This window comes from Vitis vinifera, chromosome 2 (assembly GCF_030704535.1).
Source record: "Vitis vinifera cultivar Pinot Noir 40024 chromosome 2, ASM3070453v1".
Lineage (NCBI taxonomy): Eukaryota > Viridiplantae > Streptophyta > Magnoliopsida > Vitales > Vitaceae > Vitis > Vitis vinifera.
In genome coordinates this window covers 1,276,905-1,303,362 of record NC_081806.1, presented here as the reverse complement: position 1 = coordinate 1,303,362, position 26,458 = coordinate 1,276,905, and the positions used below count along the sequence as shown (strand labels likewise).

Below are 26,458 nucleotides of genomic sequence, written 5' to 3'. Positions count from 1 at the left end.
GAAAATTGAGCTCATAAACTAGTGGGTCTCGAATATCCATTTTATTTTTACTAAAAATATATTTATTTTTGTAAATGGTATATGGAATAATATGGAATTAAGGATTAACACATTTTTAAAACTAATTAATTTATTTTTCTTGGTTGTAATTCACTTTTAAATGCATTTTTATTATTACATAAATTTCTAAGTTTTTTCTTTGAATGATTGATTATGAATTCAATTTTTTTTTTGAAAAAAAATTAATCAATGAAAATTTTGAATCAATAAACCTTTTATCCAAATCATCAATTTTCTTACTTTTTCAAAATCCAATAAGTGGTGGATTTTATGATTGGAAATTATATTAAAATAAGAAAATAAACAATAAAATGAAACTGTTCTCATTTTTCAAAAGTCAAGTTAAGTTCGGATTAAACTTGAATTAATTGAGTCAAACTCAAGTTAGATGAGCGGGTTCTATGATTTAAATTCGGAATGTGCATATGAATTGAATCCACTCTTAATAACCTTTTTATTTTTATATTCTGTGTATTTATACTAAAATTTAAAAAGTAATATATAATTTTGAAATAATAAAAAGTTAACTTTATTAAAAAAAATAAAATAATAAATGATAGAATTAATTTTGACATTTATCATTTGAAAGACATGAGTGGAATAATAAGAATAATAATATCACATCATCCACCATGTTTCCCTTTTTTTCATCCTCCCCAATCCAAATTTAGCAAATTAAACGATAACCAAAAAAATTGTTTTATTATGATTAATTTGATAAACAAATTAAATATAATTGAAATTTTATATATTTTTAAATTATTAATCTACAAATAAAAGAATTAAATAAATAAAATGAGTTTGAAATAATTAATTTTAAATCTATTTTTGATTTTTTTTTCTTAAATTTTTCTATAATCAAAGATAGCTTTTTAATCAAATTAAATTTTGGTAATGTAATCACGTGAAGTGGATATGCTCAACCGTGAAGCCCCAAGATAAAAAGACAAGAATCTCTGACGGTAAGAAATACTTTGTGTAGCCTCTGATGCGCAAAGCCCAAGAGAGAAGAAAATTTTATAAGGATTCTATAAGTTTCCAGACTGAAAAAAAATCCTTTGAAACACAATATTGTACCTGCTTGAATGAAACAAAAATCTCTGTCAACTTTTCAGTCTTCGAAGAGGCAAAAGTTACTGAGAGAAGTCCTGTCCAGCTGCTCAAAGGGTCACAAGTTAAGAGGATAAAGTCCCTTTGGGAGAGGTGAAGTTTGGGAATTCTGGGAGAGATTATTTATAAAAAATTCCTATAAACATAAAAGAAGTTTTAAAAGGATAAAAAATAGCTTCAATTTATCACAACATGGAAAATGAGGTCATCAAAATTCGGTTTTTATCAGTGTGTTTGGCAAGGGAAAAATCAGAGGAAAATTGAATATCTAGTTTTACGATGCTGCGAATTCTCGTGCGAGGAGAAGCAATCGAGTAAAAGACACATCACGGCAACGCCACTGCGGCATAGAACGGCCCTCGAATGGTCACAATTGGCCACCACAAGCTTCTCTTCATCGACCACCACCACCGTCGCCGTCGATCCTATCCACCTCAACAAGGAAGATTCCGAACTGTCTTCCTCCTCACTGGCTTCGTCTTTAGTCTCTTCATCCATCTTTGAAAAGCCCGCCACCATCATATTCTCCCAATTGGTTCCTTCTACGCCATCTCTCCCGTTTTCAATCTCCTCCGCGAGTAGCTTGTGCAGCCGGTCACGGCACGCGTGCGCCACCTTAGCCCCGCCTTGGCCGTCGTACACGGCGTAGAAGTGGTACAAAGCGAGCTCTCCCGGCGCCACAGTCTAGGCGTCTTCCATCGCCCTCCTGCGCCCAATCGCCGACGCTGATCCATGAGGTATACATGTCGAGCTCCGCTTCTCCCCTTCTTCTCCCCCCTTGCTGTCACTTCCGGCGAACACTAATCCCTCCGGTGCCCCACCGCTCTGGGACGCATGTTTCGACGACTCCAGTGGAAAAGAATCCGACGTCGAAAGCTCTGAGTTCATTTTCACAGCACCGTCGTCCATTTTAGATTGTCCTTTCAACACCCTTTGAGGACTCGCAAGGTCACTTCATTCATACCTGTGTGATTACTCTTCATCGTCTCTACCTTTCTTCTTCCGTACACGGCAGGGAATCGCACCAGGCGAGCCCTCCCAGCGCCACCGTCATGGCGTCTCCCATCGCCCACCTCCACCCGATCACCGGCGCTGATCCATGTGGTATACACGTCGAGCTCCGCCTCTCCCTTGCTCTCACCTCCAGCGAACACTACTCCGCCCGGTGCCCCACCGCTCTGCGACGCCAGTTTCGACCTCTCCAGTGCAGAAGATTCGCTCGTCGAAGGCTTTGAATTCAGCTTCACGGCATCGATCTTCGACTTTTCTTCAACACTGTTTGATGTATCGCAAGAGGTCACTTCATTCATGTAAACCTCTGCGACTATTCTTCACACGGGGACCTCCTGCCAAGGAAGGATCCAGTCATCGTCTCTACTACGTACCGACTCCTCCCAAATCACAAATCGATCCACTCATCCTTGTAGCAAATCCTCAAAGGAGAGGACAACTACTGAGACTTAGAAATCCTTACAACCCTCAAGGATTTCTAAGTCTCAATAGTTTTCCTCTCAAGCTTCTCCTCTCTACGAAAGGGTAGTAGCAAATTTTTGTTTTTACCAGTTTCAACTTTCAAGGACTTTCTTTTCGGAAGTTTAAATTATTGAGAATTTTCGTATTTTTAAAAACATATCAAGCATCACTACAATTTTTATTGTAGTTTCAATTATGAATCTAGAACAATCTTAATGGATGGATTGGAATTCCTATGTAATTTGTAATTAAACCCCACTTTTTCAATCTACATTTATGAATAATTGTTTTATTTTATTTCAATTTTGAAGTACCATAGTAAATGTCTACATTTCACAAGGAATGAAAATGGGAATGAAAATAAAAAATAAATAAGTAAATTGTCAATAGTTTCCATATATCTGGTTTGAAATATTTTTTTATTAAAAAAAAATCTCGTTTGAAATAATTTTTCATTTTCATTTAAAAAAAAATCCTTGAAAGTCCTTTTTTTTTTTTTTTTTTAACTAAATACTAAAAACGTAGTTTGACATGTGGTTTAAAAACAACATTTTTTTTAAAAAAAAATTGTACCATTATTTGGTTGTTATTTTTTTAAAATAAAATAAAATAGGGAATTTTTTTCTGTGAAAAAATGAATTTAAAATTAAGTGGGATTTTGTATTGAATTTATTAATAAGTTTAACAATTTTTAAAAATAATTTAAAATTCAAATATATATAATGATGTTGTAAAACAAGGACAAATATAATGCAAATCAAAGTAGTAGAGATAAAATATATCTTACTTTGATATATAATATGGAAGAAGGAATCAAATAAGAGAATTGAGAAAGTGAAAGAGAGAGAGAGAGAATGAGAGGAAGAGCTTTCTTTCTTTCTCGGGATGCTCTTACATGGGAGGGGTAAGAAGCCTTTTATAGGCTTCACATTATGAACTCCCATTACTCATCTTTAAGATGAGTAAATGGAGTTCATAATAACCATCAATGTGGTCATTCATTACTCTTAATTTACAACACTCCCCCTTGGATGACCACCATATTAAAAGAATATGCCTCATTAAAACCTTGCTAGTAAAAAACCCTATAGGAAAAACCTAGCGAAGGAAAAAGAGTACAATATTCTTTTCTTGGTATATTAGGACTGCCTCGTTAAAAACCTTGCCAGTAAAACCCAGTAGGACAAAACCTGGACGAAGGAAAAAAAGAGTACAGTACACTAACACCCTTTTACAAGCATACTCCCCCTCATGTCAATATCCTTGAGTTGACGCATTCCAATCCTGTGTATTAACTTCTTGAATGTTGAGGTTGGCAATGATTTTGTGAATAAATCTGCTAGATTATCACTTGAGCGTATTTGTTGCACATCAATTTCACCACTCTTCTGGAGTTCATGTGTATAAAAGAATTTTGGTGAAATGTGTTTAGTTCTATCTCCTTTAATATAACCCCCTGTTATTTGTGCAATGCATGCAGCATTATCTTCAAATAATGTTGTCGGACCACCTTTGATAGAGGAGAGTCCACATGATTCCCGAATATGCTGGATCATAGATCTTAGCCATATACATTCACGACTTGCTTCATGAATTGCCAGTATTTCTGAATGATTTGATGATGTGGCTACCATTGTTTGTTTGACAGATCTCCATGAAATAGCAGTACCATTGCAATTAAACACATACCCTGTTTGTGACCTGCCTTTATGTGGATCTGAAAGATATCCTGCATCTGCATATCCAAGCAATTGTTGCTTTGATTCCCTTGACTAAAATAAACCCATATCAGTAGTTCCGCGAAGATAACGCAATATATGTTTGATACCATTCCAATGTCTTCGAGTTGGAGCGGAACTGTATCTTGCCAATAAATTGACAGAAAAAGCAATGTCTGGACGTGTACAATTGGCAAGATACATAAGTGCACCAATAGCACTAAGATATGGTACTTCAGGACTAAGTAACTCTTCATCCTTTTCGCAAGGACGAAATGGGTCTTTTTTCACATCAAGTGATCGGACAACCATTGGAGAACTTAAAGGATGCGCTTTATCCATATAAAAACGCTTCAAAACTTTCTTAATGTATGTTGATTGATGTACTAAAACTCCATTTGGAAAATGCTCGATCTGCAAGCCGAGACAAAATTTTGTTTTTCCAAGATCTTTCATCTCAAATTCCTTTTTCAAGTAATTTGTTGTTCTTGTGAGCCCTTTAGGAGTTCCAACAAGATTTAAGTCATCAACATACACTGCAATAATTGCAAATCCGGTTTCTGATTTCTTAATGAAAATGCATGGGCATATAGGGTTATTAACATACCCTTCTTTTAGCAAGTATTCGCTAAGGCGATTGTACCACATGCGTCCAGATTGCTTTAATCCATACAAGGATCGTTGTAACTTGATTGAGTACATGCTACAAGGCTTTGTATTATTTGCATCAGACAATTTAAATCCTTCGGGGATTTTCATGTATATATCATTATCCATGGGTCCGTATAAATATGCTGTAATAACATCCATGAGACGCATATCCAGTCCTTCTGAGACTGCCAAACTAATTAAGAAACGAAATGTGATTGCGTCCATGACGGGAGAATATGTTTCCTCGTAGTCAATACCAGGTCTCTGCGAGAAACCTTGTGCTACTAATCGCGTTTTATATCTTATGATCTCATTATTCTCATTGCGCTTTCGTACAAATACCCATTTGTACCCAACAGGCTTTACATCTTCAGGTGTTTGGACTACAGGTCCAAAAACTTCTCGTTTTTTTAATGAGTTTAATTCTGCCTGTATAGTTTCTTTTCATTTTGGCCAATCATTTCTATGTCAACATTCTTCCATATTTCGTGGTTCAGGATCTTCATCATTTCTTATGATATCAGAGGCCACTTGGAAAGCAAAAATATTGTTAATAACAATATTATTTCGATCCCATTTTTCTCCATTTTGTACATAACTTACTGAGATCTCACAATTTTCAGGTACCTGTGCCTCTTCAGGGGCTTCTCGTTCAATATGTGGATCTTCAGGGGTTTCTTGTTCAATATGTGCCTCTTCGGGGGCTTCTTGTTCAATATGTACCTCTTCAGGGGCTTTCTGCATTATTTGTGCCTCTTCTAGGGCTATAGATTTATCAATTTTAAACTGATCAGTCATTTTGATGGCCTCTTCTAGAGTGCCAAGTTTTTCTTGGGTTCTCCTCTTCCGGGGAGTTACATCCTTTGAGCCGACAAGTCTACCACGCTTCAGGCGTATCTTAGATTCATTTGTTAAATGTCCTATAGGGACATCAATCCGTGCTGGAGTATTTGCAGCCGGGATATGTGACTTTGTCACTTTCTTTGTATCAATGAATGCATCTGGTAATTGATTTGCAAGATTTTGCAAATGAATGATCCTTTGAACTTCTAGTTCACATTGATTTGTACAAGGATCAAGATGGGTCATAGTAGATGTCTTCCAACTAATTTCTCGTCGTTCTTCAGGAATCGACTTTTCTCTCCCTAATAATGGGAAAACACTCTCATTAAAATGACAATCCGCAAAGCGGGCTGTAAAAACATCGCCTGTCAAAGGTTCAAGATATCTTATGATAGATGGAGAATCAAAACCTACATAAACCCCCAAGTCTTCGTTGGGGACCCATTTTAGTGCGTTGTGTAGGTGCAATTGGTACATATACTGCACAACCAAAGATTCGTAAGTGAGAGATATTTGGTTGTTTTCCAAGCACAAGTTGTGAAGGGGAGTATTCATGGTAAGTTGTAGGTCGAATACGGACTAAAGCTGCAGCATGCATAATAGCATGTCCCCAGGCGGAAGTAGGTAATTTGGTTTTCATTAGTAATGGTTGAGCTATTAATTGGAGACGTTTGATGAAGGATTCTGCTAAACCATTCTGGGTATGGGTATGAGCAACAGGATGCTCAATATTTATCCCTACTGACATGCAATAGTCAATGAATGTTTGAGAAGTAAATTCACCAGCATTATCAAGACGTATTGTCTTAATTGGATAATCTGGAAATTGTGCTCGTAATCTGATTATTTGTGCAAGGAGTCTAGAAAGGAGACAAACATGTGACCACCTAGTAGAAGCATCTATTAAGATCATAAAATAACGGAATGGTCCACATGGTGGATGGATAGGCCCACATATGTCCCCATGTATTCTTTCTAAAAAGATTGGTGACTCAGATATGACTTTAGTAAAAGATAGTCTGATTATCAATTTACCTTGTGAGCAGGCAGCACATGAGTATTCATTGGGCGAAAGAATCTTCTGGTTCTTTAGTGGATGCCCATGTGAGTGTTCGATTATTCGACGCATCATTGAAGACCCTGGGTGACCTAGCCTGTCATGCCAAAGGACAAAAACTTTTGGGTCGTTGAACTTCTGGTTCACGACAACATATGATTCAATAGGCTTTATAGTTGTATGATACAACCCAGAGGAAAAGGCCGGGAGTTTTTCCATTATAAGCTTCTGGCCAGATATAATGGAAGTAATATAAAGATATTCTACATTATCTTCATTCATAGTTTCAATATGATATCCATTTCTGCGGATATCTTTAAAACTGAGCAAATTTCTTTTGGATTTGCTAGAATATAACGCGTCATTTATATGGAATCTAGTTCCATTTGGCAATGTTATGTTTGCTCTTCCAGAGCCTTCAACTAAGTTTGTAGTACCAGATATGGTACTTACATTAGCTTTTATTAATGTCAATTCGAGGAAATATCTTTTATCTCGAAGAATTGTGTGTGTGGTCGCACAGTCTGCGAGACATACATCATCCTCATTCATCTTGAGACCAAATAACACATGGATTTCAGATATAACAAAAAAAAACAAGGCATAATGTAAATAACAAAGTAAATAAGATGTAAATATAAGACATAATAATATATTATTTTATATATAGAGTAACATCAATCAATGCTAATTTTTTCATCATTTATCAAATGGTCTGTTTTTTCATTAGGACCTCCAAAGAAATCAATGTCATAGTAGGTTAGGTCCAATCCATCACCATCGGTAAAGTTCATCTCTATCTCTTTTCCTTTAGCTTTTATTGATGCTTGGTAAAGGTCGACCAAATGTTTGGGCGTACGACAGGTACGCGACCAATGCCCCTTCATACCACATCTATAACAATTATTCTCATGGTTCTTAGGAGGTTTATCTTGTAAACGCTTCCCATTTTCTTGTATTGTCTCAGTATTGTTCCACTTCTGGTGGTGCAATGAGGCTTTCATTTTCTGAGAATTATTACTATAAGAACCATGGTATCGAGGATTTCTTCCATGACCACGACCACGACCACGTCCTCGTCCACGTCCACGAGTTTGGGACGATATTGCATTCACTTCAGGGAATGGTTCAGATCCAGTTGGACGAGACTGGTGATTTCTTATCAAAAGCTCATTATTTTGTTCAGCAACAAGAAGACATGATATTAATTCAGAATATTTTGTAAATCTACGCTCTCGATATTGCTGCTGCAGGAGCACATTCGAGGCATGAAACGTAGTAAAAGTTTTCTCTAACATGTCTTCCTCTGTGATTTTTTCTCCACACAGCTTTAATTGAGAGCTGATTTTGAAAAGTGGAGAGTTGTATTCACTAACAGTTTTAAAATCTTGCAATCTTAGGTGCATCCAATCATATCGAGCTTTTGGGAGAATCACAGTTTTCTGGTGGTCATATCTTTCCTTCAAATTACTCCATAGAGTAAAAGGGTCCTTTACCGTAAGATACTCATTTTTTAAACCTTCATGGAGGTGATGACGAAGGAAAATCAATGCTTTTGCGCGATCCTGCAGGGATGCTTGATTTCCTTGTTTGATCGTAGCTCCAAGGTTCATTGCATCAAGATGTAATTCAGCATCAAGGATCCAAGATAGATAGTTCTTTCCCGAAATGTCAAGTGCCACAAATTCGAGTTTTGTGATATTCGACATTGTCAAATAACTTCATATATATGACAAAACAATATTATTAAAATCAGTTATAATAACTTGATAGCATTGGTATAACTTTGATTATAAACAAAATCAAATAATTTGTTTATAACTTTTAACAATATGTAACAAAACAAATCAACAATAATATAAATATGTAAAATTTTATTCTATATAAATAACTTCAAGTTTAAGATACGGGAATTACCTTCAGAGCAATTCGTGCTGATAACGTGTTGTAAAACAAAGACAAATATAATGCAAATCAAAGTAGTAGAGATAAAATATATCTTACTTTGATATATAATATGGAAGAAGGAATCAAATAAGAGAATTGAGAAAGTGAAAGAGAGAGAGAGAGAGAGAGAGAATGAGAGGAAGAGCTTTCTTTCTTTCTCGGGATGCTCTTACATGGGAGGGGTAAAAAGCCTTTTATAGGCTTCACATTATGAACTCCCATTACTCATCTTAAAGATGAGTAAATGGAGTTCATAATGACCATCAATGTAGTCATTCATTACTCTTAATTTACAACAAATGATTATAAAAAATAATAGTCATAATTAATGAATTAAATTCTTTAAAAAAATCTTGTATTTTTAAAAATAATTTAAAATTCAAAATACTAATTAATTAATTATAGATTAAATATAATAATTGAATGTTGCCTTTATAATTGAGTAATAAATGTATGCATATAATAAAAAAAATTGGTTCATTTATATTTTAAAAAATTAAATTTTATTTGTTTTTATATTCATTTAAAATAGAATAGTATTAGCAATTATAAATTTTGAATAATTATTCTTTACTTTTAACAAAATAAATCAATTAATGTTAATATCTATATTTTTATAATATTTATAAAAAAATATATCATTTATGATTTTATTATATTATTAATATTCATATTTTATTAAAAACTATCCATTTTTAAATTTATTTGCAATGAAAAATTTGTTTATATTTTGAATGAGACAAGAATGAAATTTAGTTTATATTATATAAATTAAGTTTACAATTTGTGTTTTTTATGAAATCAAAATAAAAAATTATTTTTAAAAACAAATTATCTAAAAAAGATAAAAATATTTTTAAAATTAACTTACACCAAAAAATCAAAATAACTCCTAATTGAAGAGAATTAAAATCTCACTTATAAATGAGATTTTATTTTCATTAAAATCACTTTTAATTTCATTATCATTACAATATAAATTATTCATCGAATGCAGAGGAAAAGGAATGAGATATTTATTCTCAATCAACGTTTTCACCTAAACAAACATGCCCTAAAATAACTATGGTACAATTTAATGATGTCTTCTCTTACAAATCAATTTGTTTCCTCTATACAACTAAAATATGATTGTTAATTTTCATTTGATTACCTATTTATTTTACAAAAGTCAATAATTTTATAAAAAAAATTAGTACAAAACTTTTAAAAAAATTATTATAAAATTAGACTAAATGAAGTAGTTCTGTTTGATATCTTCATCTTCTCATGGAGGTACTTGTTCTTCTTAACAAAAATATAAGGTTTGTCACCCATTTCAGAAGAAAGTAAATAAGGAAAAACTCATAGTTAGTGCTGATAAGCATCCAAAAAAATGTGATTTCAACAGTTATGGGAATTATCACTCTCAACAATCTATTAAAAAAAAATGTAAAGATCACATGTTAGGGTCCTAATAAAGGTGCAGTCTGCAGACACATGAACAAAAAACCTAATTGGATCCAAAAACAGGACTCGCATCTGCCTTCTTGGATCTCCCCAGCCCCAAGGACGCTTCCAAAACGGCGACTGTCAGAAGAATGAAGGTTACAAAAAACCCATATGTTATCTTCCACGAAGACCCTGCTTCTGCAACCCAAATTCCAATCACAATATTCAGACCTCCCAAGAAGAGAGCAAGTCTCCCTGCCCAGTGATGGTACAAGTTCCAGTACTTGCGCCATTTGGATGCCTTGTCCGGCCTTAGAATCAATGCCATTACCTGCGAAGAAGAAGCACTTAGTTTTCAGTATGCTTGAAGAAATATATTTAGAGGAAAGGCCCAGGCCCGAGCGAAAACAAACCTGAAGAATGCTAAGGAAAAACGCCAAGGATCCGATGGGTCTGTGAATCTTTAATCTGGGAGTGCGGTTGGAATCCAGTCCACTGTAGAGTATCGTTCCTACGAGGACAGTAGCAAGACCCAGAAGAAAACCCACTATTTGGATCGAGATATGAAGATAAAACCATTGAGGATCATGATGCTTGAAGTATCTTGGGATGATTGCCCCAAATGGAAGAAGCACGCCCCATGCAATTAGCCCCATGGCTCCATGACTCGCTTTCAAATCTCTATGTCTCTTAACACGAGAGTTATGTCCTGTGAAACACGGAACAGAAAGTTTCCGTATCAAACTTAACCCAAAAGTGAAAAATATATTCAGGAAAATGATTTTTTTGATGCTATCATTTAGTTGTTGTATACAAATATAATTAAAATTTATCATTTTTAAAAATTATTTAAATTTTATATAAATGAATTAAAATAAGGGAAATGAGTTTAAAATAATAAATAAAAATAATTTATTTATCTTTTTTCTGTTATTTTCTGGAACCAAGAAGCTCCCACTTTAGTTTCCTAGATATAAGCTGGATTAGCATGCAGGTGGGGAACAAACCTGAAGAGAAATCAACTTGCATGACTGCTTGATCGGTATGCTTTGTCAGCCGCACGAGGCGATCGGAGGGCTCTTTAGAATGAGGTGTTAGAGTAGGTTGATCACTCCCAATAGCTAATATCATATATTGTTGACCAAGAGGGGCATCAAACTTGGCTTGAAATCCCATATAAAACGAATTATTATTCCAAATAACAAAAGGAGGAGTATCAGTGAAATTAAGTTCTCCCTTAAACGATGTGACGCTTTCAATATTCTTCCCCTCCAAAAGGAATTTCGCTATCCCAGGTTCAACCTCCTCCTTGTCATTGTCGATATTCTTAACTCCGCCGGTCCATCCCACCACTGCACTTGAACCCACCATTCCCCCATCCTTCGAAAATCCAATTCCAATCCATCCCAAAAATTTGTCTTTCGATAAAACAATGGTGGTGACATTATCACCATCTTGAAAGTACTGCACCAAAAAATATATTACCACAGCGCAACAATGGAGCTTAAATCAAATAGAAAACCATTACAGGCTTACTTTAAAAGATACAGAACCCCAAGGTTGAGAACATGCGAAACCTTTCTGACGGCGGTATGGCGGTGGGAGAAAGCTAAGGATGGTGTCATGGCAAAAGGATGACTGAACCAGGGAATCATCTTCATGGATATAGGATGCGATCTTTGCCTCAGATAAGAAAATGAGAAATGGGAATATGCAGAGAAAGTTTACAGCTAGGAGCTTCAGGTTCAAAGCAGCCGCCATTGATACTGAACCTGCAAGCCAAGCCGTTCCCAATAGGATGGATGATCGGCTATGAAGAAGAAGAGGGCGAGAACTTGGAAAAAAGAAATGGATTGATGATACCTTCTGAATTTTCAAAATTGGAAAAGTGGTGAAGGGAAATATTGGGTGGAAAACTGTGTCAAACCATGTCCGCTCCTTCCTCTAACGACTATTTTTAACATTTAGAAATCTGTAATCAAAATTTTCTGATAGTTATGTAACAGTGATGGTGGAAATGAGATCCATATATGGCAAACAAGCTGTTCAAAAAAGGCTAGCGGTATCTAAGTACGGACAATCCATGTAACAAACCAGGAAAATATATTGTTTGTATAAAATTATGTTTCGGTCTTGAGTATTCGGGGGTGTAGCTCATATGGTAGAGCGCTCGCTTCGCATGCGAGAGGCACGGGGTTCGATTCCCCGCACCTCCAGGCTCTTTTTCATTTTTAGTTTCTCGACTCATCGAATGGCTGAGGATTCACAATTCCCATACGTGACATGCCATGTTGACAAAATCCCGACGGACAAATTAAGACCACCCAGGCCACTCCTCTTTTAAACTCATCCGACGGCTCACATTTCATATCCTGACACTTTTCCACGGCTCACAATTCACATCATTCCCGTACATGACAGTGCACATTATCAAAACTCCACTCCAATCCGTTTCGTACCCACAGCCTCTCATTCCTAATCCTAATCCTTTCATTCCAGTTCATCCCAGCTCTGAAAGCTCCTGGTTTCAGAGAGTGAGGGACAAGGAAAGAGATGACTCTGAACTTGACTTCGCCATGGCTCTCTCGCTTCTCTCGCCCCTCGCCTCACGTCTCCGTTCCCGAAATCTCCACCTTCAGAACCCTCACCTTCTTCGTTTCTCCCACTTCCAAGTCCTTCAGAACCAAAGCTTCCGAAAACGACGTCGCACGCGCCTCCGCTTCGAAGCTCTTGGACGATGAGCTGCTGAGTCGTGTTTCCCGTGCCAGAGACGCCGATGAAGCGCTGGAGATGATCGCGGAGAGGTGGGAGAGAAGTGGTGGCGTTGTGGACACTGCCGATTGCTGTTCCATCATATCCGCCGCCCTTGATCGGAACAATGCCGACCTGGCCTTGTCGGTTTTCTACTCCATGCGTTCGAGCTTCGATCAAGGTACCTTCTGTATTCAAAATTGATTCGTGCCGCCAACCGCATCGGAGAAACCTTCGGAGATGCTGTTAGCATCATTCTTTCAAAATTGAGATGAATTTTGGACTTTGAACTGTTTTATTTAATGAATCACTAATGCTGAATCATACTGAGTAGTTCGATGTTCACGCCATTATGCCTATTTGAAGAAGCAATTAGGAGAATTCCTTCATGTGATTTTGCAATTTCCTTACCCTTCCGATTTTGCAACTATTTACTAATCAGGCTGTGACTCTATAGTGGAACCAATTCGTGAAATCCATTTGTGATATGAAACATTTTTCTTGATTGTGATGTGTCTATGTTCTAAGAAATCTATAGGTTTTTTGTAATTTATCCATTTTTGTTGTTGCAGGTGTTATATGGGGTTTTTACATAATTGTATTGTAAGACTTAATAGATTTCATATTTTGATTTTGTCCATTGCTGCTGTTGTTAGTTAGCTATTACTTTTTTATTTGAATGTATTGTAAGAAAGTAAAAGAATTCATGTTTAGATTATGTCCGTTGCTGTTGTTGAAAGTTAACTGCTCTTGTAACATATATGGCATATTGATGTGCTGACACCGTTGCGGATTAATGCATGCACAGTTGCTAGTGGAAGTAGTGCCCTCATTGAGAGATGGAAGTGGTCTAGGCCGGATGTGCGTGTCTACACTTCATTAGTTAGGGGTCTTGCAGCGTCATTGAGAGTTTCAGAAGCTCTTAGGATGATTGCTGATGTATGTAGAGTAGGAGTATCCCCTGGCGAAGAGGTATGAAAACTTATACTTGGCCTTTTTCTGCTTGGTTCCTGACAAAAATTAGAGCACTTTTCATGATGGTTTATAGACGTTAATGGAAATTTAAACAATACATGGAACCTAGACAAATAAATACGTTGGTCATTGACTGCCTTAAACTCTTCAAGAGTAAATCATAAAGTATCATTGAAATATCAGGAACATTTATTGGATTTTGCATCACATTCCATGTTTTCTCCTAGCTACTAATGCATGCCACCTGGTCATGCATACATCTTCACAAGGTATTTTTTTAATCAGACATATTCAAAATGTTGATGGATTGTTTCATGTTGGCCATCCTCAAAGTGCAACCCTGCAACTCTTGTCCTTGAGTTGGCTTTGGATAAAGCGGAAAACCACTGACTCACACGCTTATTGTCTAATTCTGACAAGAAAGTTGAAACAGTTAATTGTAACTTGTTCAGAAGTCTAGTCGTGGTGAACCTTTACCACTTATTCTATTGCAAACTCATCTTAATTATTACTACAACCTCCTTCCAACCCCCACTGTCTAATATTCCCTTGGGTGTGGCCATTATAGTATGTCCAGGTTTAAAATTTGATATGCCTTTATGCTTGTAAAAGTCACAAATGAAACCCATCTTGGATGTTTTGCAGGTCCCTTTTGGTAAACTTGTGAGATGTCCAAGTTGTATGATTGCTGTTGCTGTTGCACAACCTCAACATGGCATTCAGGTATTCACTTTGCTAGTAATTTAGTGCTTACTCCATCTTCGGTAAAGATATAGAATTGGATATTTGAAGAGAGTAGCTATTAGTAGCACAAAATTTGGTGCACATGCTCCAAGTTGAGAGTTAGATCCACCAATTATTTTTGTTTGCTGGGAACAATTTATTTATCATACCAATTTTTATTTTTTATTTTTATAGGTAAATAAGAATTGTATTAAAAGAAAGAAAGTATACACATCGCATACGAAAAAAAGGGGCAAAAAGGTGCGAAGACACAAAAACCTGCTACTGCACCTTATCGTGAGCCTACCCAATCCACAAAATCTAACAATGATAAAGATCCATCCTCAATGTACAATCTAACTCAATCCCAAAATAAATACAAATTTGATCCATGCTTTCAAAGTTGTCAAAAGCCCTCCTATTTCTCTCCCGCCATAAAGCCCAAAACATACACAACGAAGCAGCTTTCCGAGCCTTCTTCCTCCTTTTACCCACAAAGGACCCGTGCCAACTTAGAAGGACCTCTCTAACTGAACAACTCAACACCCATTGAATACCAAAATGTGCAAGGATCAATTGCCACAACAAACGAGCTTTCGAACAATGCATGAGAATATGATCACTAGTTTCTTCCCCTCTTTTTGAATTGATCCAAAGTCAAAATTTTGGCCCAAGTTGTTTCCCAAGCAAAGAAGCTAATTCTTGAGGGCACCCGAGAATTCCAAACAATACCATGGGGGAACGGTTCCACTGAACAGAGAAAGCACCATCCTTCGTAGGCAACCATACCATGGCATCATCAGTCTCCACAGACAAGGGGTGTGTTGACAATCTCCCCAAGAAGGCTTGCACCTCCTCTAGCTCCCAATCATGCAGTTGCCTCGTACCAATCTTACATTGTAAACTTAAATTTCTTTCTTTTTGGTTTGTGGCTGTCAAAAATAATGCTCCATCAAAGGGACAGCATGAGCATAGCTTTGTTATTGACTGGCGGGCACCCTGCTAGAGATAGAACCCATTAGATGATTATGTTTCTCAACTTAACTAGGAATTTTGCTAATTCGAACTAGGTTCCCAAAGCTCACCATTCTAGGCACATGCTAACTGCCAACAAATTGGCATGCCAATTGGATTCTTTCTTTATTTTAACTCTTATGTTGATGAGAAAAAATAAGTTGGTTGATTGATTCCAGCTAGCTCATAATTAGATTGAGTTCAGATGTAAACTTGTACCTGTATACTTCTCATAATTGTGAGTTCACAATAAATTTAACTTATTGGATAGAAGTGATCTTTAGGCTTATCAAATTTCTAGAACTGTTTTGTCAAAAATTTTGACATGGGTCTGTTGAGTCATGTCTACATGTTATAGTGTCTGATTAGTTTCTTCAAATTTTAAGTTAGGGTCGCATGTTGGATTCAAGGTAACCTCATTAAAATTAACATTTTAGTATTTTTATTTTTTCTTATTTTTATTCTATTTAAGAATGCCTGCACAATACTTTTGCAGATAGTATCTTGTTCGAAGTGCCGCTACCAATATGAGCTTGTTTCTGGTGACATAGCTAGTATTGAGTCAGAGGAAATCAGGTTGGTTTACTTCCATCTCATTTGTTCTCAATCAGGCAATTAACACCTCACATTATTTTTAGTTGGTTTAGTATTAGATCCGGTTGAGGGTTTTCAACTAGTGCTTAGAATTGCTGCAAATGCACAAATTCTAGTATTTTCTACAGTTAATTCCTTCTAGATGAAAAGACCATCAGTTAAAGGTCACACAATGCCTTTCAAATCCACGTCTACAGAATTAATATTTTGGATAAAGTTAACTTGAAACATTGATGCTTTTCTTCCCCTTATTTTTAGTCTAATCTGTTCAAACAAGAATCTATTTGTGTATGGTGTTGATCCTGGGATATTCACTTTTTCTAAGGATATCCTCCTGCCGAACGCAGCATGGATGTTCCAGCATGGAAAAGGGGGCTAAGATTCCTGCAAATAATGAAGGAAAGCATTCCTGCTGCTGTTCACTCCATTGTGGTAGGTTTTATCTGTTTTGTGCATTTCTCAGTTTATCTTTTTCTTTGAAAGGATCATTTTACAAAAATCACACACCAAATCTGGTTGTGTGTGTGCCTTACATTCAATAGGACTTGTGAAAATTGTATGTGCATTATGAACATCAAAACTGGGTCTCATCTTGATTGGGGTTTAACTTTATGGTAAGTTCTCTTGGATATGATCCTCCGCATGAAAAAACACCATCTCATTGGTATGATATGGATGAATCGTTCTTTGGATTTTCTTTACAATGACCACATCAGCATCAGTATTTTTTTCCCCTGATTTTTGTTTCAATAGTAATTGCTGTAGTATAAGAGGGCAAAGGTGTAATCATTTTTCTTTAATTTTTTTGGTAATAATAACTTAAGAGCTTTATTTCAACTAATATGTTTCTAATTGCCATTTGAATGGAGATTTCACCCATGATTAACCCATCCATGATCTCTGCCAAAATATGTGGATTTTCATCATAACCACCTGGGGAACTTTAAAAACTCTCCTCATCCTTGCCCAAAGTTTTCCCAATTTTCTTAATAATTGTTGTGGGTGCTCTGAAGCTAATGTCAGAAATATTCATTCAGATATAAAATATAATCTTTCATTCTTTCTGTGTTTTCTTAACTTTTTTTTTTGTAATTGGCATAGTCCTTGTCATTTTGTTTGTAGATGTTACTCAGACATGATGTATTAATTTGGGTATCAAGTTTGTTGTTTCAATTAGTTCTTTGAACATCCAGGGATGTGGCCTCTCTCATCAATTATACTGAAATAGATTCCCATATCAACCAAAAAAAGGGTACCTAACTGATGTGACCTTTCAATCATATAATGAGGTGCCACTGTTTTTGCTTTATGCATGCAAAGATTTTTTATATACCACTTCTATTAATTAGCCAATTCTTTACAATTCCACATTCAGGTCCAGACACCTTCTGGAATGGCACGTACACACAGGTTTGCTACTAAAACAGTTGATCTCCCTGCCCAAGAAGGAGAAAGAGTTACCATTGCTCTAGCAGCTCCATCAAATGTTTATCGAGAGATAGGTCCTTTTAAAGTTAGTCCAAAAGCACCCAACTTCTACCCTGGAGAGCCTATGTGCCTAACAAACCACAAAGATGGTCGGGAATCACTACTAGTAAGAGCCCCCAGAAAAGATGGAAGCTCATCCTTACTTAATCCCTCTATTCTCTTTCCGCTTCTTGTTGTGCTGGCCGCTGGAGATGCTGCCTCTGGAATTATTGATCCCAGTTTGCCTCAGTTCCTTTCAGTTGCTGCTGTTGGATCTCTTGCTGTTGGAACTACTTTAAACACTCTGGTTTTCCCTCAAATGAATCGGGTAAGTTGATCTTTTACATTTTTCAAGGACTACTTTGGCCCACAAACTCTCTCTGCTACTGAGATTCCAAGCTATTTATTTCAAGACTATTAGTCGGCTTCTCCAAATTATTCATGGCATTGAGGTTCCAACTGTCTGACCAGTATTTATGCTATGTAGTCATGCACATTCCTAAATTTTACCTTTTTCTGTGTTGGGTATTTGGGTAAAGTGAGTTTCAGTGATTCATAAATTCTTAAATTCTTATGATATTTGATTTTCCTTCCTACTTTCCATGCTAAATCAAATAAAATAATTTAGATTCCTTCCTACTATTTCCTTTTCCAATATGGTTTTACAATCTATTAATGACTTTCATGAGGCAATACATAAATTTATTACCCTTTTTTTTCTATGGTATCAGCTTCCTCAGAGGACGGTGGATACAATCGCTATCAAGCAGCAACTTTTATCTCAATATGATATGCTTCAGTCTCGCATCAAGGACCTCAAAGGAGCTGCTGAAAAAGAGGTATGCTCACGTCAAAGTTGCTCTAGTGTGATCAACTACTTTCCAATTTAACTTTTTGGGTTGATTCACTTGATATGTGGAGGATGGCTTGAAAAGTTATCAACTTGGACCCTCTTCTGCAAGTTCAGAAAAGATATGAAGCATTTGTGCACATGGGCAGGCCTGCTAAGGGAATCTCCTCAAATTTAATTTTAATTTAAATTCTCGGTGGTAAATAGTAGTTCATTAAAGGACATAAACAAGGAACTTAACAAGGGGATATGCTTTTTCATTTGTTAAGCAAGCTGAGTAAAACTCTTTTGACTATGAATAATAACCAAAACACACATGCGCACACACAGGTTTAGATTTATTTTACAGAGTCTACCCTGATGCTTCGTTCACAAGTATTGACTGAGAGAAAATTATTTGGATTCTTTTTACAATGTCTCCTATGATGCTTTCTTCATGTATTGTATGAGATAGTTTTCTATTGGCAAATTGGCTTTACTGATCTTATTTCTTGCATATATGCTGGAAACTTTAACAATGCCGCAGGTGATTTAGTTTATATCATCTGGTGATCTCCTAAAAAGGATCAATCAGAATATATTTAGGATTTAATCAACATACCTTGCTTATATATAAAGATTATTAATATTAATTTTGTAGTCCAAAGAATGTGTGTTTTTCTTCTTCCTCTTAATCAAGGAACAGAGAGGCTTAAAGATTTATGCTAGAAGTTGCTTGTTTCTTCTGTAGGTGTGGATGTTAGCTCGGATGTGCCAATTGGAGAACAAAATTCTTGCTATTGGAGAGCCTTCTTATCGGTGAAACTCTCTTATCATTTTTATTGCTTTTTTAATGTACAGTAAATCCTGAATTATTATCAATTTATGTAGTAATTTGTAATGAAAATGTGCTTTCAAGGTCTGGTTCAAAGTTCAAATGTCTGAAAAAGCATTCCTTTGTGTTCAGTGCTCGGAAAAGTAGAGTGAAGAAGGTGCGTGAAGGCTTGGAAAATTCCCTCAAGGGGCGGATTGAATTGATCGACAGTTACGCTAGAGTACGTTTTCTATTCAAGAAGAACACCCACCATCACACAAGAAAAAGAAATAAAAAAACAAAAAAGTTAACACCATTTCTGACACCATTCATTTGCCAGATTTCTTCAATGATTGAGATTGAAGTAGAAATGGCTTCTGATGTTCTTGCTGCCGAAGCAGCAAGCAATGTGGTACGAAACAATTGATGATAAATACATATCTACCCTGGCTTTCTTTTGAAACTAGGAATGTTACAGCCCTTTTGGTGTTATTTCTTGAAACTAGTGATTCTTGTATGTAGGAGAGTATTGCTGAACAGATACAGCAAATCATGGAGCTTGAAAATCTTGAAGAGGCATGCACTTGGGACTTTTTTTTTCCTACACCGAATATAGATCTTTTTTATTCTATTTATCAAAGGAAGGTTGTTATTGATAATCATCATTCATTTATCATGCAGAGATGGAGACAAGTAGCAGAGGCAAACGATGAGGTGGAAAGGCTTCTTAGTTCTGAACTCATTCCCACGGAGCAGGTGTAGACGTGTAAATTTGGTAATTTACTTGTACAGAGAATCCCTTTTCACATAGTTTGGCATTACAATATTGGGCAGTGCATGCCAATTCCTTTTATCCTTTGATTTTTCTAATCATTGCTGTTCCCAGAGGACCCTTAATTTATCATTAAAGAGGGTAATGAGGGCTTCAAAAGTCAACGAGTCATGTCTCATTTGAAGATTGCCCTAGTGTAAACAAAGAAAGCTACCATGTAAATCAAACACAATTTTTGTTTTCGCGAGTATTCAAGTGTTAAAAAGTGCCCAAGAATTGCTTTTGAAGAATCCTCAAATGAAGTTGTATTCTTGGTCTTGGCCTACTATCTAAATTTCTTTTTTTTTTTTTTTTTTTGGAGTAAAAAGCAAAAAAGCAATCAATACAGACGTACGTTTGAAGTATTGAATCTCTCTAAAGTCGCAAAGCAAAGCACTCTATAGGGCAAAGAACAGCGATTGTTAAGGTCCCGTCTCAAGACTAGACTCAAGTAGGCCCGTAGAAATCAAATCAACTAACTGCAGCTAAAAAGGCAGAAACAAACATGTGGCGAGTAATGGTATAATCGAAGAGAGAGGCTGTACAAATGCAAAGTGCAAATGAACTCAGAATTATCCTATCAGTTCACCCATTAGACAAAGATGGGGGGGGTAAGGAAAGAAATAGAAAAGCACAAACTTAAGGAGATTAAAAGGAAAATCCCAAATTTTGCATTCCCACAAGCTAGTGCATGATCAGTTATGTAGACTAGGCCTAGTTGCCAAATCGGCCTCTTCCCCGGGGCAACCTTTGCACCCCAAATCCATTCTGACGCCCAGCATTGTTCTGGCGTGATGAAACCCTCATCCTCTGCTCCTTCATGTCTGCAAACAGTGAGTCCAGAGTCTGAGGCCTCTGCTTAGGCACTGGCTTCACCTGCTTATGTTGTTGCTGTTGCTGTTGCTGATGCTGATGCTGCTGCTGTTGCTGCTGCTGCTGTTGATACTGCCCACCATCACAAGCATTGTCAAGATTTGATTCTTTTGCAATACCTCATCATTTCAAAACGTAGCCCAAGAACAAATAATATCCAGAAAGCAAATGAATTGTTCAAAATATTTCACAAGATCAAAACTAATGGACATCTAAAAAGGTCCCCACTATGACCGATAAGTGTAAATGCTAGCTAAAGAAGTTATGCATTAAAGAAGTTGATCCCCATTATGACCAATATGGTAAACGCTAGCCAAAGATGTTGGGCAAAATAATATCAGGACCTATCCACATTACTCACTGTAGACCTTAAATCAATTAACATCCTAATTAATTTATACTATCTACAGGATTACTCTAAATTCCAGTTTTTGTTATTCAAAGGGGTAGCAAGTTAAACATTACCTTTACAGTGAAACCCCCATTTGCAACATTCCTATGAAGAGCTCCAACCCTGCATCCACAAAAGTAAAGCCATGATTGGACAGCCAGAAAAAATATTTCTTCAAAGGAATGAATCCATCCAGAATGCTTGATCCAAATTCCGTGACTTAAACATTGATGAGTCGCTGTGAAGCAAAACTGACAGTTCAGAGTACTCACCATTGAACATTCAATTTTTTTCCAAGTTAACAGAAAGACAAAACAAACCATATCAGGATGAGAAAGTCACTTGAGAAAAATGAAGATCAGCTGCATGCAGTAAAAGTTCAGCTGTTTTTTACAAGACTGGAGAAGAAAAAAGCAGCTCCTCTGATTCTTTCAGGTTCTTTTGAATCAAAACATGATCCGAATCTAAAACCTCACACGGACATGTGCCCCTTGTGCCAAGTATCAGAGAAAAGAGCATGCAGTGTAGCAGTTCTTCATCCAGTCCATTAAACCCGAGATCTTGCCTGAGCAACTTCCAAGCTTGACCTCAACCACTATGTTATAACCTCAACTCAAGCACTAAGTTAAGACTCCCAAGCAGGATACCATGAAAGCTTCAGCAAGATAATAGGTGTGCAACTTCCCAGCCATATGTGACTCAACAAATATAACAGAACTTAACAAACCGAGGATACAGCTTCCACCACTACAAAATAGCTTGAAATAAGATAATAGAAGCAAAACTTAAAATGTTGTGCTTTTATTTGACAATCTAGCATCAAAATTTCTTCTGGTTTGATTATAATAGCACAAATATTTAGTGAGGCTCTGAACGCAAACATTTTCAAGGACCAACTTTGTTTCAAATCCATCCCATGGTGCCTTAAAGCAAATGATGACACAACCATCTATGTGGTGACTGGTGAGAATGGGGAAAGTAGAAATGCTGAGAAATGCTGAATATTTCTTAGAAGGGAGCAGAGGCCATAAAAGTTCCTACAGAAATGTAACACGGTGAAAGGAGATACTCCACAGCATCATTTCCCCGATCGGAAAATAAAGTTAGGAATTCAACATCAGAAGCTTAGAGGCCAGAATGATTGAATGAATGGAAGGTCAAATCAGAATTTAAGGTCCAAACCCATCTCACTCCATGAATAATTGAGCTAACAGCTCAACCAAAAAGTAGCAGATATCACCGCACCAGATCTAAGAGTGTGTGGAAGCACAGTATGAGAATTAACACCAACCCACCCTTCAGAAAATAAAGTTTGGAATTCAACAACAGGAGCTTAAAGCCTGGAACGATTGAATGAATTTAAGGTTGGATAAAAATGGATGGTCTGAAAGAACCCATCTCATTCCAGGAGTAGTTGACCTAACAGCTCAACCAAAAAGCAGCAGATATCACCACCAGATTTAAGTGTGTGGTAGCACACCATCAGAATTAACCACCCACCTTTCAGAAAACATAAGCTCAAACCCAGGGAATTTGCATGACAATACTACACCTTCTTGCTAGCCATGACTGCAAAACAAGACGAAAATCCAAATGCATAGCAGCCACTAAAGAACTGCAAGGGAAAAGCCATCTCTTTGCAAGACCTTGGTGCTAAACACTCCAGTATAGTGATACACCTAATGCATAGTTCAATGACCATTCGCCTTAAAAATAATTCTCTTTTATCCCCAAAAAATCCAGTGCTTTCAACCAACCGATGCGATTAAAACTTCAATTCCAAAAGTGACCAACAGCTATATTTGTCACTCTGTAGTGTTTAACCAACTTGACACACCATAGTTATCAAGGCAAAAGGTGCAGTTTTCGATTCTATTTTGGATGCCATGAACTGAAACAGTTAAACACTTGGACTACTGCAAATAGGCAAGCTTTCAACTCAAAACCAATCAGACAGGGGAGTTCCACCAACACCATGGTAGTAAATATATATTAACCACAACCATATGGCATATGTCATCATTAATAGGGGAGAACCATGATTTACCTGCAACAAATACATAACCACACTTTCTATAAAAAAATGATGATAACAATAGAACTAATCAAAACAACAACAATAATAAATACTAACATCAACATAAACAAGCACTATTATTAAAAAAACAAAAACAAAAAATAGGATTTATTTTTGGAAAGAGAAATAACAAGAAATCATATTATAGAATACCTTGGCCTATTCCAATTAGGCACCCTGTTACGATTAAAAGCTCGATTTCGAATAGGAACAGCTGCAGCCTTTCTTGCAACCTCATTTGCCAAGGGAAATTGATTTGCCTGAAAATTTGACCTTCTCTGAGCAAGAACACCCTGCAAGTTGAAGAACTTACTAATATGATACCAGGTTCAATATACATAAATTGAATTGTGTTCATATTAATAGAAAACTGATTTGCTCATGTGTTGTTTGACAACAAACCTGTCTAAGTGAAGATCTGGAGTCCATAAATCGGCGCATCTTTGCTGATTTGTCTTGGGCAATACCGCTCAAAAATTTCTGACTCCTACTCTATAACCCAAAAAAGTAAAACATTTTCAGCTAAGATGTACACCAACATAATGCAGATGGTTTAGAAGTGAAGGATCATTACCACAGTCCTTGGCTTCTTATCCTTAACTGTAGTACTCTTAGACATTTTAATGATATCATCTGCAATAAGAACAACAACAAAACCATCATAATCTGTCAAGAAAAAATATTATTAACATAAAGCATGAGTAGCTCATAAGGAAACCTAATGTCATGTCCATTTTTTTCTCTGTGAGTGCAATTGCCTCGCTTGTAAGAGGTTTAGCTGCCATCTGAAAAGACAATACAATGGTAAGAATCGTGGAATATCAACACCAAATCAACAAAAACACAACAGTGGAAAAAATGACAGAAAGCAGTTGAATAGGAAACACACAAATGGTGTACTACGACAATCAAGAAATCACCACAGCGCTGGAACTATCATTTGCATAAAGCAAAAAACCAAACAAAAGAATGATTCCTCATTCTCTGAAAGCAAATATTCTGTAAATTTAAAGTCAAAGTAATGATATGCATGATTTGATATCAATCACTTAACATCTCAAAATCGCTTTCCATGTTATGCCACAAATAAACGGTATTAGCAGGAAAATAAAGAGAGTAAACAAAATAACTGAATTCAAAAGGCATTAAAAGTATGATCCTTACAGTAAACGGGGAAATTCCAAAGAAAACACATGGAAAATAAATCTTACAAACCAAGATCTGGAGAGGAAAAAAAAAACACAACTAATGGAATCTGAAACCCTAGAAAACCAAAGCCCTCATCTCAAACCGTCCTAAAATGAATCTCAGATTCGAAAACTATAAACACAAAAAAAAAAACCACAAAACCACCCAAATATTCTTTCTCTTCCTCTCGTTTTTCCTCCTCACGCATCTCCTCCGTTTTCCATAGCATACACAAGACAAACAAAAGATTCCACACAAGATCGACGCAGCAGCACTTCCTACGAAAAGAAAACAATCATCGAAGATCGGGCATAGAACTCACCGATTCAAAAAGATAATTGGAAGGGACACAGACGAGAAGGCGAATCGAAGAGATATCTCGTCGTACAATCTAGAGTTAGGGTTTCGAACGTCCGCGGTTATAAGAGAACACAAAAGGGGGCCAAAAAAATTAGCTCTCCGCGAAACACAAAGGGCTGCTTCCTTCGCACGCAACGGGAGAACGTGTGAAAAAAGAGTGGTAAGTGGTTATATTTATATGGAGCGCATGTGATCGGCGGACTTCAATCCCCAATCAAAAGCAATTTATAATATCTTTTATGATTGGGCTTGGAGTCCGACCTGGAAATAACGCGGGTGCTGCGTTTGCTGACGTGGGCTTTCCCAATCTGACACGGTTTTCGTGTTGTCCAGTTAGAGTGCGCCACGTAACCCAATTCAGGGTCTATTTGGTAAATTTATCCTAAGCGAAGTTGAACAAGGATTACACGCGTAAATAGGTGTAGTGCGATAGGCTCTATACGGCCCTCCGTATCATAACACTATCGGAATTTTATCCTCCAAACCTTTGGAGAAAGCAACCAATAACAATAAGAAACGAGGATATTAAATTTAAGGAAATAAAAACATATGAATGTTCAATAATAATTTTATAAAAAGATTTTTAAAATAAAAATTTATTTAAAAAAAAAAATTTAATAATTTTCTCAACTATTTTTCATCAATGCAATATACATTTATAAATATTCTTAAAATATTCATAATGTATTTAATTATTTCTCATTATAAACGTCCTACAGATAATAGTTTAAGCTTCTTATAAAGTGAATAATAGTTGTATAAGGATATTACATTGATTACTCACAGGCATTAGCTCTAACTCTGTGTAATATGAAAGTTTGTTTCATTGATGTTAAGAAGCTTCCAAAATAATATTTATTTTATAACATTTTGTTGAAAAGGATCAATGAATTAAAAATTAAAAAATAAAAATTTTAGAATATATATTTTGTGTACAAGTTGGTGTTTGTTTTTTTTACATTTTTTACTAAAAGTAATCCATTTTCGGACTTTAAATTATTTATTTTTTATTTTTTATATTTTTTTGTTAGATAAAAATATTTAGTTTTTTTTTAAATGAGAAAAGTTACGCATTAATTTTTCTTTACTTTCTAATTTTTATCTTTATTTTTTATAATATTAAATATTTTTTATAATTATAATTTTATAAATAAAACATAAAAATATAGTATATTAATATATAATAAAAAGGAAAAAAATATTTTAATGATATTTTGATAACAAATTTAGTAAATTTATACGATTTTTCGGTATTTATATAGTAACAATGTTTTTGGTTTAATAAATAGGTAAATATGGAT

The 26,458-nt window shown here is 36.0% G+C and overlaps 4 protein-coding genes and 1 non-coding gene across 10 annotated transcripts; 2 read left to right on the top strand and 3 right to left on the bottom strand.

Annotated features, from left to right (window-relative positions):
• Positions 1-1,378: 1,378 nt before the first annotated feature.
• Positions 1,379-2,079, bottom strand: LOC104881918 (protein phosphatase 2C 51-like). The gene is made up of 2 exons (XM_059741710.1): positions 1,959-2,079; positions 1,379-1,838 (listed from the first exon to the last, which is right to left on the bottom strand). The coding sequence occupies exons 1-2, from the start codon at positions 2,077-2,079 to the stop codon at positions 1,420-1,422; spliced, it is 540 nt and encodes a 179-aa protein (XP_059597693.1). The 3' UTR covers positions 1,379-1,419.
• An 8,219-nt stretch (positions 2,080-10,298) lies between these two features.
• LOC100253033 (cytochrome b561 and DOMON domain-containing protein At3g61750) lies at positions 10,299-12,051 on the bottom strand. The gene is made up of 4 exons (XM_059741698.1): positions 11,839-12,051; positions 11,298-11,754; positions 10,704-10,999; positions 10,299-10,621 (listed from the first exon to the last, which is right to left on the bottom strand). Exons 1-4 carry the CDS (start codon positions 12,049-12,051, stop codon positions 10,352-10,354), a joined length of 1,236 nt encoding a protein of 411 aa, XP_059597681.1. The 3' UTR covers positions 10,299-10,351.
• Positions 12,052-12,433: 382 nt separating this feature from the next.
• On the top strand, positions 12,434-12,506 carry TRNAA-CGC (transfer RNA alanine (anticodon CGC)). The gene has a single exon. It is a non-coding gene; the product is annotated as a tRNA-Ala (tRNA).
• Positions 12,507-12,682: 176 nt separating this feature from the next.
• On the top strand, positions 12,683-20,557 carry LOC100246151 (uncharacterized). Of its 6 annotated transcripts, XM_010661020.3 has the most exons (13): positions 12,683-13,222; positions 13,850-14,013; positions 14,662-14,739; positions 16,250-16,329; positions 16,695-16,779; positions 17,723-17,941; positions 18,065-18,142; positions 18,546-18,653; positions 19,395-19,462; positions 19,611-19,698; positions 19,798-19,869; positions 19,980-20,033; positions 20,139-20,557. In XM_010661020.3, the coding sequence occupies exons 1-13, from the start codon at positions 12,844-12,846 to the stop codon at positions 20,217-20,219; spliced, it is 1,554 nt and encodes a 517-aa protein (XP_010659322.1). In that variant the 5' UTR covers positions 12,683-12,843; the 3' UTR covers positions 20,220-20,557. The 6 variants fall into 6 exon arrangements, with proteins under 6 accessions (XP_010659322.1, XP_059598487.1, XP_002269028.1 ...); XM_059742504.1 differs by having other exon boundaries at positions 19,980-20,557; XM_002268992.5 differs by having other exon boundaries at positions 17,723-18,142.
• Positions 20,558-20,764: 207 nt separating this feature from the next.
• LOC100241044 (uncharacterized) lies at positions 20,765-25,390 on the bottom strand. Its single transcript, XM_002269242.5, has 7 exons — positions 25,120-25,390; positions 24,328-24,394; positions 24,184-24,242; positions 24,012-24,101; positions 23,763-23,902; positions 21,607-21,655; positions 20,765-21,213 (listed from the first exon to the last, which is right to left on the bottom strand). The coding sequence occupies exons 2-7, from the start codon at positions 24,392-24,394 to the stop codon at positions 20,983-20,985; spliced, it is 636 nt and encodes a 211-aa protein (XP_002269278.1). The 5' UTR covers positions 25,120-25,390; the 3' UTR covers positions 20,765-20,982.
• Positions 25,391-26,458: the final 1,068 nt, after the last annotated feature.

What these genes read in the sequence shown, in the direction of transcription:
- LOC104881918 (XM_059741710.1), bottom strand. Translation starts at nt 2,079, where the DNA reads ATGGACGACGGTGCTGTGAAAATGAACTCAGAGCTTTCGACGTCGGAT. An exon ending in GGGATTAGTGTTCGCCGGAA is followed by an intron (nt 1,839 to 1,958) that starts GTGACAGCAAGG and finishes TGGCGCCGGGAG; the next exon opens with AGCTCGCTTTGTACCACTTC.
- LOC100253033 (XM_059741698.1), bottom strand. Translation starts at nt 12,051, where the DNA reads ATGGCGGCTGCTTTGAACCTGAAGCTCCTAGCTGTAAACTTTCTCTGC. An exon ending in GTTCTCAACCTTGGGGTTCT is followed by an intron (nt 11,755 to 11,838) that starts GTATCTTTTAAA and finishes TTTTTGGTGCAG; the next exon opens with TACTTTCAAGATGGTGATAA. An exon ending in TTTTCCTTAGCATTCTTCAG is followed by an intron (nt 10,622 to 10,703) that starts GTTTGTTTTCGC and finishes TCTTCTTCGCAG; the next exon opens with GTAATGGCATTGATTCTAAG.
- LOC100246151 (XM_059742501.1), top strand. Translation starts at nt 12,844, where the DNA reads ATGACTCTGAACTTGACTTCGCCATGGCTCTCTCGCTTCTCTCGCCCC. An exon ending in GCGTTCGAGCTTCGATCAAG is followed by an intron (nt 13,223 to 13,849) that starts GTACCTTCTGTA and finishes ATGCATGCACAG; the next exon opens with TTGCTAGTGGAAGTAGTGCC. An exon ending in GAGTATCCCCTGGCGAAGAG is followed by an intron (nt 14,014 to 14,661) that starts GTATGAAAACTT and finishes GATGTTTTGCAG; the next exon opens with GTCCCTTTTGGTAAACTTGT.
- LOC100241044 (XM_002269242.5), bottom strand. Translation starts at nt 24,394, where the DNA reads ATGGCAGCTAAACCTCTTACAAGCGAGGCAATTGCACTCACAGAGAAA. An exon ending in CCTAATTGGAATAGGCCAAG is followed by an intron (nt 21,656 to 23,762) that starts GTATTCTATAAT and finishes TTGTGGATGCAG; the next exon opens with GGTTGGAGCTCTTCATAGGA. An exon ending in ATGGGGGTTTCACTGTAAAG is followed by an intron (nt 21,214 to 21,606) that starts GTAATGTTTAAC and finishes GATGGTGGGCAG; the next exon opens with TATCAACAGCAGCAGCAGCA.